Here is a 16,441-nt window from a genome sequence, read left to right as displayed (position 1 = left end):
CAGTATGACAGTGGAATACATTTGGCAAAATGACCTCCATTTTTGAAAACTAGAGTCAGACCTGGAGCACCCGGAGGACCACTGTCTCCCATCTCTCCTATACCCTTATCTCCTTTCTCTCCCTTTACACCAGGGGCACCTGGGGACACACAAAAGCATCCATGTGGAAGACCGGGCAAATGGAACATTGGGCCGCTGTATGAAACATTAGCACATTAGTTCATCTTACCAGGTGGACCCATGGGTCCCTGCCTTCCTTCACGGCCAATCTGCCCAGAGCGGCCCGGCATCCCCGGCGGCCCTTGGATGCCTGGATTTCCATCTTTCCCTGGGGGTCCTGGTCGGCCAGGGGATGCAACCATCTCCACAGGCATCTGCATTCGTGACATGTAGTAGCCCATGCGCTCTGCGAGAACAAATAAAGGTTGAAAACCAACCTAAAACACTTTCTCTGTGAAATAAAATCTAAAGAAAAAGTCCCAGTGCATATCTCATCATCTAGATATGACTGGTCACAAAAGTTCTCTCACCATCAAAGATCTTTATGACCTGCTGTCTGATGAAGGATCTTATTTCATCATAGTTTACAACAGCCTGGAAAAAATAGATACATTTCGAAGTTAAAATACTCATACACTGCATATATACTATTCTGCAAAACAAGATCTATTGTTTCTCAAAGTAGATACTGTACTCTATGGTACTGCAGGCCTGAAACTGTTTCTGTCAGTTAATAAACTATTCCAAGCCAAGTTTTTTTTATGTTTCTGTCAGTTAATAAACTATTCCAGCCAAGGTTTTTTTTATTTTTCTGTGTACTAAGGCTGCAACATTTGAATAAACAATCAAATTGTGATTTAAAATGTGAAAAAATTAAAATATATATATATATACTAAAAAATAAGAAATGTATTCTCTGTAAAATAAAAAAATATTCAATATTTAAGAAAAATTATATGATAATTTTACTTAACATTACAACAGTAAAATGACAAAACTAATATTTATGGCTGTCTTAATTCACTTTCAAATGATAAACCAAGAAACTTTAGATGGGAACATAGCTTCTGAATAAGCCTCACATCATTCCCTGGGATTCCTGGTGATCCGGGGGTACCAGCTTGTCCAGGTGAACCGGGGCTTCCCCTTTCGCCACGGGGTCCGGAAGGTCCTATGATCCCTTCTGGTCCTTTGGAGCCAGAGCTAAAACCAAAGCCTCCTCCTGGTGGGCCGGGACGTCCGCGCTCTCCCGGGGCTCCCCTTTGCCCTGCAGTCCCTGCTTCACCCTGGACAGGGTTAAAGGAGTAGCTGTGATTTACCACACAGGAGACTCTAGGACAATGACCACAGGCTACTCAATGATCCTTGTAATAGCACCGCATAATGGCCTTTATATAGAAACTCAGCACTATACAGTCTACAAAATAAAATGTACAAGGTCTATCCCATCTACTTTTATGAAAAGGGTGGTGAAAAATACAGTGAACACTATAATTGTGGCCTATAATTTCATTCTGCTTTGCATTATTTTGTGTGAATTCAATTTTCTGCTTCTGAAAAACCCTTTGCTGGTTAAATACTTTTTTATAACTATTTTTGTAAATTAGCTATTGATTAATCAATGTAGCTTATTCTACAGATGAGTGAGGGATAGCTTTAATGGCTTGTATTGTAGTGTGCCTTTGCTTTGAAAACATTGAAAATATGTCTCTTTTTTTTTTTTTTCTCAAGTGAACAAAAAAACATTTAAAGTACTGTATGTGCTGTGCTGTTCTTCTGTCCCTTACAGCCTCGGGTTTGTTCACATCAAAATAAATATGCACAGATTCATCAAAGAAATTCCATATTACTCATGTGAACAAATGTCAACTTATGCATACTGTACAATGTAAAATGTAGTGTGTACAGTACAACAGTAAACAATTTACTGTTGTTATCACCAATTTAAAGGAAATTGCATGTGGATTTATGCAGTGGATTGTAAAGAATAACGCACAAATGATAATCAGTTTAATGGACTTGTATTGTGTGGATATATACTTAATTGCTACTGTTCTTTGTTATGTTTTTAACTTGGTTATATAAATGATTGTCTTGTCTAATGTCTGGTCTTGACTAATTTTATTGAATATATTTCAATATATTTAATGCAAATAGTTCTACTTAAAAATATATTGGCACCTAATAGCTTCTATGTAGTTGGCTACTTTTTTTCTAACAGCTTGTATTGTAGTTTAGGGTAGGGTAGTTTTAATATATTAATTTACAAGTAGTTTGTGAAGCTACAGTTTCAAGCAGCATTCCCAACACTGATGTTGTGCATGTAGCTGTCTATATAGAGCGAGTCACTTGTTTACACATTTAAAGGCTTCTGCTAATGGGTTGAGGGAAAAGCACTGCTCTCATCTCATTCAAGCCCAAACTTCAAAAACCTGACAATGCTGTCCTGTCACAGTGACAGATGCTCCTGTATGGCTTTATTACGGAGTATAATGGTGTCACTATGTAAGCTGAGAGTGGTGTTCAAACAGGCTACTGTGGCAGATGAGGTAAAAAAAAAATACAAAAAAATAAAATAAAGAGTGATGGCAAAGTCAGGTTAGATAACAGGCTCTTGTGATTGCAGATGGAGCCACCTGACAACTTCATTGAACAAATGTAAGCACACAAACTAACTGGATGTTGTTGAGCACACATTGATTTGAGGGGAAAGCCACTCTCTTATGCCTGAATAAGATGTATCCAAATACATATTAAAAGATGACAGTGTTCAATGATGCAAAGACATTATAACAGAGATGTGAAAGCAATGCACATTACCTTCAGTCCCTGTGGACCAGGTTCTCCTGGCAGACCTGGGGCTCCCTGCGGTTACAAATAATTAGAGGAGTGAAACTGGGACAAATATTACATAGTTTTGCAGTAATAACCATTGTGTCTATGTGCACAAGAACACTCCTAAATCAATCAGAATTTGGCCATATTTCGATTAGGAATGTGTAAATATACGGTAATTGCATTAACCTGATTTTAATAATCCAATTAAGCTTCTAGAAAGTTTAGAATTCTAAATAAGACAGCTGAAATTTGTAATTATAATCCAATTAAGCATCTAGAAATTCCTAGAATTCCAAATAAGGGGTTGTTTTCAACAAAAACTTTTATGCATTTTGGCCGTTCGTTTACACGACAACGGCGTTTTGAGGGCCTGAAAACGCAAACCTTTAAAAAACGGGTTTCAAATATATCGTTATCGTCTCTGTGCAAACTACAAAAAAACGTGAATTTGGGAAAACGGTGACGTCATGTGCAGGCGAATTACGTGTTCAGTCTATAGGTGCATAGTTTTTCTTTACAAAGTAACATCGCCACCTACTGGCCTGGCATGAATAATACAGCATTTTTAATAGTTTGCTAGATCCGTGTGAACGGGGATCGTTTTGACAATGTTGTCATCTGTACGAGAAAAACGCGAAGGGAAAAACGTTTCTGTTTTTAGTACATCGTTGTTGTGTAAATGTACCAAGACAGCTGGCATTTACCTGTGTTAAATGGAAGCAATAATAACCCAATAAGCTTCTAGAAAGTTTCTAGAATTCTGAACAAGACAGCTGGCATTTACCTCTGCTAATCAGAAGTAATAATCCAATTAAACTTCTATAAAGTTTCTAAAATTCTAAGTTAGACAGCTGGCATTAATGGTGTTAATCTGAAATCTGTTCCATGTAAACACATTATTAAAAATTCAAAACTGACTATACATTTACATCTCTGCATGTCCAAATAAATGTAGTTCTGGTTTCTATGAGGCAGAGGCAGTGGTAAAAAAAAAAATCCAACAGTCAAAACAGAATCTTTGGAATCATGGCTTAACAATGATGTGCATTTTGAGTAAATTGTGTTTATAAAGTTGTATACTGTATTTATAAGATCGTATACTAATGCAAATCAAAGGAGATACTTACGTCTTTACCCACCGCTCCATCACTTCCTGGTTCACCCTACAGAAAAAAGGGGTTTGAAAGAATAATTTAATTAGAGTCTATAAAAACTTTTGGTAAATATTATTGAAAACAAACTAAGTTTAGGTACTGACCATCAGCCCGGGATGACCTGGGACCCCTGGGGGGCCAGGTAATCCAGCCTGTCCTCTCTCTCCCCCCTCACCTTTGTCTCCCTTAATGCCCTGGTTAAGAACAAAAAGACATGGTAAAGAATTCAACTCTTTAAAAACATCACTGACACATTATCTGTTTTGGAAGACAATTTTGCTCACCAGTCCAGGTGGCCCAGCTGGTCCTGGTGGCCCTGAAGATCCGGCAGAACCCTAGAAGATTCCAGTTGCAAGCATTATACCATTACATTCTCAAGTTTTTTTCTTTTCTTTTTTCTGTACACTACCGTTCAAAAGTTTGAGGTCAGTAAGATTTATTTTTTTAATACTTTAATTAAAAAAGTATTGTTTGTATTGACATTTATAATGTTACCTTTTTTTTTTTTTACTTCAAATACATGCTGCTTTTTTTTCTTGCTCGTTCTATTAAGTACTCCTGAAAAAAAGTATCCTGGTTTCCACAAAAATATTAAAACTTATTTTAAATTTATACTTATAACAAATTATTGTTTTCAACATTGATTATGATAAGAAGTGTTTCTTGAGCAAATCTGCATATTAGCATGATTTCTGACGGATCATGTGACACTGAAGACTATAGTAATGATACTTTGCCATCACAGGAATAAATTACATTTGAAAATATATTAAAATAAGAAAAACATTTTAATTTGTAAAAATATTTCACAATATTATGCTTTTTTACTGTATTAAATAAATACCGCCTTGGTGAGTTCTTTCAAAAACATTTAAAAATCTTTTGATTTTTGAACAGTAGTGCATATGTACAAACTAAATAAAATAGATTATAAAACATTTGAAATACTTACCATATGTCCTGGAGCTCCAGGTGGTCCTTGAGGTCCAGGAGTACCAGGATCACCCTGAAATACAAGTACCGTAAAAATTATCCAGGTGTCAGATCGCAATTCATAGCACAATGCAAGTAAGTGTTGCATTCTCATGTTTGCCACCACCATATAATATTATTTCATTATGGACATACGTGTAAATAGTCTTCTAATTACTGCCATGATATAGCAAACGCTTAAAGAGAATATTCCTGAACAAATCAGTTATTATAAACATAAGTATAACTCAGTCACTCCCTTGAGTACTGAGGTTTGTTACTTCCACAGTAACATGACAACACACATTAGGAATGTACAATGGGATCACACACTTGAAATACATTGGCCAAGCATTTGTATCTTTGTTTGCTTTCTTACATAGACTATGTTTCTGGTTTAAGGGTGCAGAAACCTATTTTCAGAGCATTCTTTCATTATCTGAAATCTAAATAGCATTTGTAGAGAAATCTATGGCGTATTTAAAGGTGCAACGGCAAAATATCTAATAGAAAAGAGCTTACCTCTAGACCAGCCCTTCCTGTTGCTCCAGCTGGTCCCTGAGGTCCTCTATCTCCCTACAGATAACAATGAAGAAAAGAGAGGGGTGGTGCAGCATAAATGACAAAGAAATATGTAAAAAGACAGAATAATATACAGAAATAAAAGCAGATTTTTGTGCAATTAGAAGTGGCAAAAGGATTTGCAAAAATAATGATAGTTTCCAAGCAGTTTCCTTATAGTCCCACCCCAAACTTACGCCATAGGCTGAGCTCGAAGTTGACATGTTGGGCGATTTAAAACAAACAGAACAACGTAAAAATTGGATTGTAGTAATAATAACACTTTCAGCTCATATATGGCTTACTTGTGGTTGCCTCTGCTCTTTAAAGAAAGTATTATAACATCAAAAACATTACACACATCAGCTTTAAAGTCAGGATCAATGGAAACTTTCATCTTTTATTCATTTATGCACTAAACTTTTCTAATAGAAAGAAAGACAAGGCTACGAAACACAAGAAAAGGCTCGTACTTTCATTCCTGGGAGACCTGTGTGCCCTTTGATGCCCTTGAAGCCCTGGAATGAAAAAACAGTTACACAGTGAGCCTCTTCCAATCAGAGAAAAGTCAAAACTAAAGCAAGTCAAGCTCCTCCTCGGAGACGCTTAATTAAAGTTGACTTTGTTCTTTGTTTCAGGCTTTGTTCCAAATGTTGATTTTTGTATTCATGTGTCACTGCTTAAATCTATAAAGAACTTGGAAATGGTAACGAAGAAAGAAACGGTTAATACCGGTATTCCCCTGGGTCCAGCAGGACCAGCTGGTCCTGGTTCACCCTGTGTGATTGTAAGAATAAAACAGAGATGAAAACTGTGACAAAAACAACATACACACATACATAATATTTATATATATATATATTTTTTTTTTTTACTGACCCTTAAACCTGGTTTTCCATCTTTGCCATCAAGTCCTTCCATTCCAGGTGGTCCCTTTAAACAAGCACAAAATACAAAGCAAAACAAAATCCTTATTTAGTCAAAGTTTTAATGATTACAGAGACATGATAGGCTGAATGTCTGCTTTAACGGGAGTCTATCCAGAGGATTCTGACACTCACAGGCATGCCTGGGCCCCCGGGTGATCCTGGGGGACCTGTGGGTCCCTGTGAGCCCTGAAGTCCAGCACTACCCTAGTGGAGTAGATACATTAAGTTGAGTGCTTGATAGAGAAGCATCTACATTCCACATGTCAAGCCATTTTACATCCAAATTGCGGTATGTCAGAGTGCTTGTTTGTGAAAGTGACCGTTAGAGATAATGCAGATGAATGTAAATGGTGAGTCATCCATCAAATGTCATTGCTCTTATACGGATTTATTTCCAACGTGAGCGAGGAATGTCACCCATGTGGTATAATTTCATTCATCAATGCATGTTCAGGCATTATAGAACTGTCACTTGCTTTCTCAGCCTGTGGTCCTGGAGGGCCCGCAGGACCTGCTTTTCCCGGGAAACCTGGAGGACCCTGGAGACATGAAGGCAACAGTAAGAGATCTGGGATTGGTCCATTAGCATATACAAAGAGATTAGGCTTATTTCAGAATTCAGACGTCAATATTAATTCTATTTCTATTCTATATTCGAATAAAACTGAATATTGAATGAAAAACTGTTGGGCGTAACTTGACTTAATCCATCAGGAATTGATTGGATTGTGAAAAGTGGGTGTCCCATACCAGAATGCGAGTGGACTATACGACAGGTAAGGGAAATAGTGACTAAATGATGAATGATAATGATTGAAATCCCACCTGTTGTCCTGGGAATCCTTGGGATCCTTGGAAGCCCTGAATACAAAAGATGTGAGAACTGTTACTGTGTGCACTGTAATTCGTAAACACAGCAACAAAATGAAGGGGATCCACCTGGGAATTTATTGAGTGGATACACAAAGTTATAAATATTTATTTTCCAAGGAAAAACAGTATATGTTTAGAACATTTCTCAGATCTTGGGCTTGTAAATTTGAAAACAGAACAGCTTGCTCTACATATTGTATTATGAATAAATAAGGTATCACGAGAATGTGATATCAAGGGATATGACATATATAGAAACATATTTTAAAGAAAGATTTTTGTTACCACAATACATCAGTGATATGCTTTCATACCTGATCTCCCTTTGGTCCCACGGGTCCCGATGTTCCAGCTTCCCCTTTAGGACCCTGCCAGTCAAGAAAACGTATGTTGTTCAACATTACAAATTGTCACAGTTTTTGAGAACAATGTTGACTCTTTGTGAAAAGGAAAGAACAAAAATCAATGTTCTCCAAACAGTTTTTCAAGTTGAAGCTTGTCTGTTTGATCTGAGAGTTATTACTCACAAAGAGAATACAAAAGAGAATCTGGCTTCTAATATATATCGTGCATGATTATCAGCCATCCAAGATAGACATAAAGGTTGGTTTTGAAAAAGCCAATGAAAAAGACAAACCAATGAAGTGCAGTGCTATTGAGGGTCAGAGTATACGAGAAGTAGAAATAATAACAGCAATAAAACTGGATGTTTACTCACTGCTGGGCCAACCGGTCCTTGATAACCTGGAGATCCCGGTGGGCCCTATATAAAACAAGTGCAAAGTTTCAAACACTGTTTACCAAGTCATTCAAATTTCCTCAGTGTATGTTCCTGTGTGGCTTGAACCCCCCAAAGGAGAGTCAGAATAAAAGAAGAATAAAGGGTTGAGGTGTTCTGAAAAGTAGGCATTTTTTGTGCATATCATATGCATTGAAAAGTTTAGGTTCAGTAAGATTTTGTAATTTTTTAAAGAAATTAACACTTGCATTCAACAAGGACATATTACGATTAAAATGAAATTAAATACTTTTACATTGTTACAAAAAAATTCTATTTTAAATAAACGCTGTTCTTTTGAACTTTCTATTCATCAAAGAATCCTGAATAAAATCCTCACGGTATCATGCTTTCCACAAAAATATTAGGCAGTATTTGTTTCAACATTGATAAGAATAAGAAATGTTTCTTGAACAGCAAATCAGCACATTAAAAGGATTTCTGAAGGATCATGTGACAATGAAGACTGGTGTATATTGATGCTGAAAATTCAGCTTTGCATCACACGAATAAATTACATTATAAATATATTTAAAAGTCCCCCTGTGGCGAAAATCAAGCTTTTAATGTTGTTTGTATGTCTATGTTGTGTTTTTAATATGCTTTAAGACAAAGCATGTGTAAATTCATAAGTCAACACCATTGCTGATTATTTCCTCCTTAAAGGGATAGTTCACTTTGAAATGAAATTTTGGTATGTTTTAGCTTACCTCAAGGGCATCCAAGATGTAGATGTCTTTTTTTACGCAGTAGTTTCAATTTTGATATTTTTAGGTCAAACCGTTCTTGTCGCTCAGTCAGATAATGCAGGTCTGTGGTCACTGTCTCAAAGAGCATGCACAGAGTCCAAATTAAAACAATTCCCCATCGTCCAAATTAAACAATTCCCCATCGTAAGTACACATTGATGGCCTAAGACACGAAACGAGCGGTTTGTGTGAGAAAACGAACAGTATTTATATCGTTTTTACCTCTTGTAACACAGCCACGTCCAAGTGATCTGAGGGCAGACTGGTGCATAGATATATACACACTAGAAGTCGCCTTGGCTGGCATTTGCAATGAACTGCCGTAGCCAAGGCGAAATCTGGTGTGTATATCTCTATGCATCAGTCTGCGCAAACGTCACACAATAGGAAGCGCCCGCGCCCTCAGATCACTTGGACGTGGTTGTGTTGTAAGAGGTAAAACCGATATAAATACTGTTCGTTTTCTCACACAAACCGCTCGTTTCGTGTCTTAGGCCATCAATGTGTACTTACGATGGGGAATTGTTTAATTTGGACGATGGGGAATTGTTTTAATTTGGACTCTGTGCATGCTCTTTGAGACAGTGACCACAGACCTGCATTATATGACTGAGAGACAAGAACGGTTTGACCTAATAATATCAAAATTGAAACTACTGCGGAAAAAAAGACACCTACATCTTGGATGCCCTTGAGGTAAGCTAAAACATACCAAAATTTAATTTCAAAGTAAACTGTCCCTTTAAAACTGCAGTGAACCAAAGACAGTCTCAGGTTTGAAATCGCTGGTGTTTCTGACGTCACAAACTACATTGTAACCAATCAAGTCATCGTGTGATGGTCAACGATTGGATCTCTGAGCTGGTGTGAGTGAGTGGAGGCGGGGCTAATTTGCATATTCATAGAACCGTGTATACTAAATGAGGCAAGGGTGTAGAGTTACAATCAAGCTATTTTAAGGCATGCAGAAATTTTTTCAAGGAATAAACGTTTAAATACTGTATGTAATTCTGGTGATCCAAGATGAATTTAAGGCATGCAATTATTGACTATAGGGGGACTTTAAATAGAAAACAGTTTTTTAAAATTGTAATAATATTTTAAAATATTACGTATTATATTTTTAGTGTAGTTTTGATTAAATAATTGCATCCTTGGTGAGGATAAAAAACTTCTTTCAAAAACCATAATAAATCTTACCGACCCAAAACTTTTTAAATATAGATGTATTTATACACATTTAAACAGGAGTTTCAAACATTTCATGACATTTGTGATGCGTGAAACTGCAGTTGACATAAAAAACAGATCCCATTGAAAGTCACTGAATAATCTGGACACTGTAAGTTTAACATTGTTCAAACAGAGCATTCTTACTGATTCTCCTTTATGCCCCGCAGTGCCTGGACCGCCACGCTCTCCTTTAAGTCCCTGGAAAAAAGGATAACGATTTCAACCCGCCAATCAAACATTTAGCAGTTATATCACCTGTCACAAAACATTAAAATATGATGCCTCTGCATCTGGTCCATTGCATAAAATGTCTATTCCACTTACAGGGAGTCCAGGTGGTCCCATATTTCCAGGATAGCCAGGATTTCCAGGTGGACCCTTGACAAAACAACAAAACCACTCAATAAAACGGCAAACTGTGCATAGGCACCTTTTTAGTCTATATTCCCGAATTACTCAGGACATATCCTGTAAGCTGACTCACCTGTTCACCTTTCTGTCCTGGAAGCCCATCTGTCCCTCTCTGACCTTGTTGACCCTATGATTTAAAAAAAAGAAGCAGCAAAGAGGCATTAAAGAAAGAGCTGGCAAAAATATTAACATTATAAAAATCACACAATAATCAAGCTCCTTTTCGGTCTTGTTGGAGAATACTTATGGTTTCTCACCGCCTTGCAGTTCAGATCATTTTGATCTTAATCACAATACAAAAAAAAGTGTATACATCTGCCACCAGATTGGCATTTATTCCATAAGCAAGTGTTGAAAGTAAGGGGAATTAATTAATGCAATTTGTATTCCAGAAACACAGCCAAATGATGCAGAGTTTTTCTTTTTATTGTTTTTACCTTCATAGTCACGGGACAAAACATGCCTTTCAGCTATTGCAAGCATAATGTGGTGTAGACCTGAGCTGAATACCATATTGGATAATCAACCAGTAAATGCTTCCTGCATATAGATATAACACTTAGAGTATGTTTTTTTCTTGATCGAAGGTCAGTGCTCTTTGAAAAATTAACAATGTTTCTAGACTGATTGTTCTTATTTACTAATGTACTTGTTCTAAAGGCATTGACCTTACTTAGAGGAGTTCTTTATCTTAGTACTGTTTACATTTTTGCTGCATTTTGTCTATATTGTTACTACACTATATGTATATATGTAGTACGTATATTAATTGAATATTATTTTGTATTGAATTGTAATATACTAGTAATGTCCTTGTTACATATGTTACATGTACTACCATAGTAATAACAGTAAATTATGCATAATTACATGCAACTAACCCTCAACCAAATCCTAATCCTACCCTAACCCTATAGTAAGTACATGTACTTGCTTAATATTACTCAGTACTTAAATATATAATTACACTGTAACAATGACACCTTAAAATAAAGTGGAACCTATTTTGGAGCTATAGCTACTCATAGAGAAAGGGATGCTTTTGTTTAATCTTGATTTCTTGGTTAATATGTCAAAACAAATGCTGTATTGTCTGTCTTTCAGTAACTCTCTGATTAAAAAGCATCAATAAAAAGAGCTAAGTATAAGAGTTAAAAACTAAGTAAAGTTTCGCCCTCTGGGAAGAAACCATTTTTATAGGGTCATTTTATTCAGCTATAGGTCAAGACTCTTCAGCAACTAAATAATGGCTCACTTATGGTTGTCTCTACACATTAAACAGAAATATGAGGGGGAGTACTTGACTTCATCTTTAAATACAAGAGGAAATAATGCCCATCCATTGGCTGTGTCTGTTGGCAATGCATTTCTGTTATACTCCTTAATCTTGCTGACTGCACAGTCTCCTCAGCGTTTCAGTTATATATCATTCTATTAGTGGATCAATCCCACAGAAAATTTCAATTTGGAAACCATCAGCCCTACTGTAAATCTTTATTTACATTTTTTTGTGCTAATAGAAAAAAAAAAAAAAAAAACACCGCTGAGTTTGTTGTTTCAGATTCGATTGAAGCACATTAAAGAGAATCAGATAATGCTCACAAAGCATAAAGCTGGTCGACATTAAAATAAAATCCATTCTGACTCAGACTCGATTCATCAGTAAGCCCAAATCTCTGCTTAAACATGCTGTTCAAGACGTTGCAAAATAACCTGTCAGCACCACACGTTGGAGAGATAATCGAACAAGCACCACAACAGTACAGTTTTATTTCTATATCATGGAATTTAAGGCGCATGAGAGAAGTTGAACTGGTAAGGTAATTAAACATCTTCTGAATGTGTTTGTTTGAGCTGATCGTGAGTTGGCGTGCTTTGACTTACACTCAGGCCAGGGGGTCCTTGAGCACCAGGAAAACCAATATTCCCCTATGAGAGAAAGATAATAAGAGAGCAACATTTAGAAACATCTTCCTTTATAATGGAAAAAATCAATAAACAAACAAGCAATCCTGTTAGAAGTCCCTCGCACCCGCCTCTTCATTTCTCATTGTCATGCAGCCTGTTTCACTTCGTTTTAAACTGAATGTGATGTTAGTATTAAAGTGTGATGAAACTCAACAGAATCAAAAATGATAACAGTGATAAAAAAAAGCACAGCGATAAAAAAAAAAAAAAAAAAAAAATGAAAGACCCTTCATATCAAAAAGGGTTGCAGACTCCTGGTCTATAATAAGAATCCTCCCAAGCCATTGCACACAAGTTAAAACGGGCACAAGCTAAGTCTTAACTCTCATTTCCATCTTGAAATTAGGTTAGGCACAGGTTTGGGACTCTTTTGAAAAAACCTTCTTCATTTCTGTGCCAAGCCTGTAGGGGGCTCTCTAACCTCACAGCAAAGAGTAGCTACTATGCTGCTTTCCCTTCTTGGTCCTTCCTAATTGAAAACACTGAACCTGAAAGAAAATAGATCGTGCAAACAAACACTGCATCATGGGACTAAATGCTAATGACTAAATGAAGTCACGCAGAACAGTTCACCGTATGCTGCACTTCTGAAACAAGGTCTCAGCATTGAGATTTGTCTCTTATGACATGGGCACACTCTGAAAGCCATCTGGGGTCACTCAGTCTCAGTTACTAAGAAAAGAAGGCTAAAAAAAGGGAATCCTGCCAGAAATAGCCTTTTAGGGAGACAATGTAGAGCATAACGGATAAAGTGGAAACTTACCGGGATTCCAGCAGAACCAGGAGGTCCTCGCTCACCTCTAAGACCCTGAAGACACAGACAAGGATAATGTTTTATAGAAAACAGGGGATATAATGGAAGCAACCATTATAAATGGGTTAGGGGGAACACCTTTTTGGAAAATAATCATTACTTGCAATATAACATGATGACTAAGAGCAAACAGAAGCCTCTGACTACCGGTTGCATCAGCAGTGAACTGAATGAATGTGCATGGGGTAAGTAATCCTACTATCCCTAGCGCCCACCTAACTGGCTTTCAGGAAATCATTTAGGATGACTGGGCGTATATTACATCATCTAATTAATATGCATGAGTCAAGATGATAAGGTTTATAAATGTGTCCCTCCCCCCCACCTTTTCAGATCATTCCAAAGCCACTGATCACACAGATCTGGGACTGAATATGGGACAGAATTAATACAATGTGAGTGTCTTATTGGGCTCTTATATAATCTCTAATTGGCACTGGTGGTAATGAAACGGTTATCAGAATCTCTTACCGGTTCTCCTCGGCCTCCTGTGCTCCCTGGGAATCCGGGCGGCCCTGGTGGACCAGTGCACTGACCACTGTTACCCGTCTTAAAACATTGAGCAGACATCAGGGGTTACATTTAAAAAATGCTTGCACAATTTGAAGACAAAAATAAGTAATGACTTTTATGTGATGTAAGGGAACTGCTTTGTGTTAGAACAATGGAATAAATGAACATTTTCAGTTGTGTGGCAGTCCTTTCAGAACAGTATAGCTTTTTAAGTAACAAGTTACTTTTTCCAGAGAGTAGCAGTATCGTGTGATATAGCTTCCCTAAAGTGTTCTGTCTAGCATTCTGATTAATTTTGTGAATTGGTTTGTTTGGACATTCATGCAAATGAACCGTTTCAAAAGAATGATCCACTGATTCAGTGAGACCATTTGTATAACTGCCTATGTGAACTATTTAGCAAAATGCTGCTGTTCATCATGGTCATTTATACAACAAAGTGTTGTTCCTAGTTAAAAGTGCCCCTATTGTGCTTTTCAGATATTACATTTCATGTAGTGTGTTATAAATCCGTTAATGTGAATGGAAAAGGTCTTCCAAGTTTCAAAAATTAAAGTGAACGTCTCCGGAGCTGAAATTCAGATATGGTAATGGACGTTTTGTTTCCGACGCGTGGTGTAAACGGTAGACCAATCAAAACAGACTGGGCCATCTGACCAATAAGAGCCGAGCTGGCTTTTGGAAAGGAAAAGACTTAATCCTTTATCAAACCATTTCAGATGCTGAGAGAAAAGAGGAGATGCTACAATATATATTATGAGGATATCCATGCAAACCTATTGTTTGGAAGCTTTAAAATATTATAATTAGGGCTATACAACAAATATAAAATATAAAAAAACTAAACAAATATTATGAACAGAAACATTGAAATAAATATTTTAGTTTTTAATATTAACTTTAGTTTTTATATTAATATTAACTTTTTAATATTGTAACCTAATCTTATTTATGATATAATATTATCCACAAACTTACGGGCCCACTTGGTGTTTCCTCTCTCTGCAGCTTCTCAAAACACTGTAAAGGTGATCATAGAGATGGGTTTAGAAAACTGTGCGCATTCAAACAGTACTATATGTTGTAGCATGAGCAAAACCAATGGGTATTCTAGGAAGCGAAAAGGAATACCAAACAGAAAACACAAACCCACACCCTTATACCAATCACTTCATCCATCATTCATCCCTCTCACCCGTTCACATCCTTCTAAGGGCACAGCGCCAGGCTTGCCCTGATCTCCCTTCTCGCCCTTAGAGCCAACAATGCCGGGCACACCTGGTAGGCCCTTGGAGCAATCGCCACAGACCTCCTACAGTGAAGCAAACACATGTGTTCTCACACTACAAAGAGCACATGAACAATAAATACACAGCATCGACATGCAAATACTAGTGAATAGCATTGATGCGTTGAAGAGTAATGAGGTTCAGACAGACTGAGGAGTATGCATGAAATATAAACACAGGATATTTTTGTTAACACTAAAGATCGTGCTCTCACATGCCAGTTTGATAGAGCAGGAATTAAAGAATCCAAACCTCAGCTCAAAGAATGCACAAGGTTTCAAAGCCAAAAACTAGGGTTTATCAAATAAATGAGTTTTAAATCAACTCTGATCAGAGATGTTCTTCTGCCCAAACAGCACACATACGTCACTGAGACATGGGTGAAAAAGATTCTAAAAAATGCATTTTTTTTATTTGACTTTTTTACAAACATTTGATAAGCATCTAAATAAAATCTTAAACACCTTAAATGCATCTGCTGAACGGCATTCAAACATCAGCCAGGGATTTTTAAGCAACATATTGCACATGAAAAAATGCTCAAAATTTTTATTTAAAGAAATTAATACTTTTATTTAGCAAGGATGCATTAAATGCATTAAAAGTGAGTATTTCAAACAAGTTCTTTGAGCTTTCTATTCATCAAAGAATACTGAAAAATGAATCATGGTTTCCACAAAAATAGTAAGCAGCACAACTGTTTTCAACATTGATAATAATAATAAGAAATGTTTTTTGAGCACCAAATCATCATGAGAAGGATCATGTGAGAGGAATAAATTGCATTTTAAAATATATATGAAATATAATATTTCACAATATTGATGTTGTATTATAATTTTTATCAAATAAATGTAGATTCTGTGAGCAGAATGGTAGTTTAAATCAATACATTTTAATGGCTTTGTCATGTAAGCATCCTAAACTATGTATTTATATGGTTGCATACTTGAAATGAAATATGTCTGGCTTAAATTGCAGCACTTGTTTTTGTGCAATGTGCATCAGGGGTTCCCTGCATCATCTATCTATCCACCAAGGGGTATTTGGCATAAAAAAGTTTAAAGCACTAAATGGCATCAATGTCTTGATGTCGTATGTGTTGTATTTGTATACACATTACTGGATAATACCAGTGTTTCATTGCACATGCATATTAATAATTCTATAGACAGTTGAACACCTGCAGTTAATACAGAGATGCAGATTAGACTGTTTGTTTACCTTGCCTGGGGAATCCTGAGGCAGAGGAAGCTGCAAGATGGAGGAGACAGTCAGATATGGTGACGGCATCAAAAAACATTTTTCATTTCACAACACCTGAATGTGCAATTATCATCAGAAGTTCAGAGGAAAGTG

General features: G+C 36.7%; 1 protein-coding gene across 4 annotated transcripts in view; it reads right to left on the bottom strand.

Moving 5' to 3' along the window:
* The window catches only part of col16a1 (collagen, type XVI, alpha 1), a 76,015-nt gene that overhangs the window by 1,970 nt on the left and 57,604 nt on the right, over positions 1–16,441 (bottom strand). For all 4 annotated transcript variants that reach the window (XM_079878854.1, XM_079878856.1, XM_079878855.1 and 1 more), the window contains 27 exons: positions 16,307–16,336; positions 14,989–15,105; positions 14,772–14,813; positions 13,752–13,829; positions 13,230–13,274; positions 12,383–12,427; positions 10,572–10,625; positions 10,412–10,465; positions 10,232–10,285; positions 8,046–8,090; positions 7,642–7,695; positions 7,280–7,315; positions 6,931–6,993; positions 6,587–6,658; positions 6,405–6,458; positions 6,258–6,302; positions 5,999–6,043; positions 5,487–5,540; positions 4,945–4,998; positions 4,277–4,327; positions 4,097–4,186; positions 3,966–4,001; positions 2,821–2,865; positions 1,083–1,286; positions 531–594; positions 230–406; positions 62–139 (listed from right to left, as the gene is read on the bottom strand). In XM_079878854.1, the coding sequence (XP_079734980.1) occupies positions 62–139; positions 230–406; positions 531–594; positions 1,083–1,286; positions 2,821–2,865; positions 3,966–4,001; positions 4,097–4,186; positions 4,277–4,327; positions 4,945–4,998; positions 5,487–5,540; positions 5,999–6,043; positions 6,258–6,302; positions 6,405–6,458; positions 6,587–6,658; positions 6,931–6,993; positions 7,280–7,315; positions 7,642–7,695; positions 8,046–8,090; positions 10,232–10,285; positions 10,412–10,465; positions 10,572–10,625; positions 12,383–12,427; positions 13,230–13,274; positions 13,752–13,829; positions 14,772–14,813; positions 14,989–15,105; positions 16,307–16,336 (1,786 nt within the window). The remainder of the gene's footprint in view (positions 1–61; positions 140–229; positions 407–530; positions 595–1,082; positions 1,287–2,820; positions 2,866–3,965; positions 4,002–4,096; positions 4,187–4,276; positions 4,328–4,944; positions 4,999–5,486; positions 5,541–5,998; positions 6,044–6,257; positions 6,303–6,404; positions 6,459–6,586; positions 6,659–6,930; positions 6,994–7,279; positions 7,316–7,641; positions 7,696–8,045; positions 8,091–10,231; positions 10,286–10,411; positions 10,466–10,571; positions 10,626–12,382; positions 12,428–13,229; positions 13,275–13,751; positions 13,830–14,771; positions 14,814–14,988; positions 15,106–16,306; positions 16,337–16,441) is intronic.

The sequence above is a fragment of the Squalius cephalus genome (genome assembly GCF_949319135.1).
Source record: "Squalius cephalus genome assembly, chromosome: 8".
In the NCBI taxonomy this organism is placed as follows: Eukaryota; Metazoa; Chordata; class Actinopteri; order Cypriniformes; family Leuciscidae; genus Squalius; species Squalius cephalus.
This window is presented reverse-complemented; position numbering and strand designations above follow the sequence as displayed.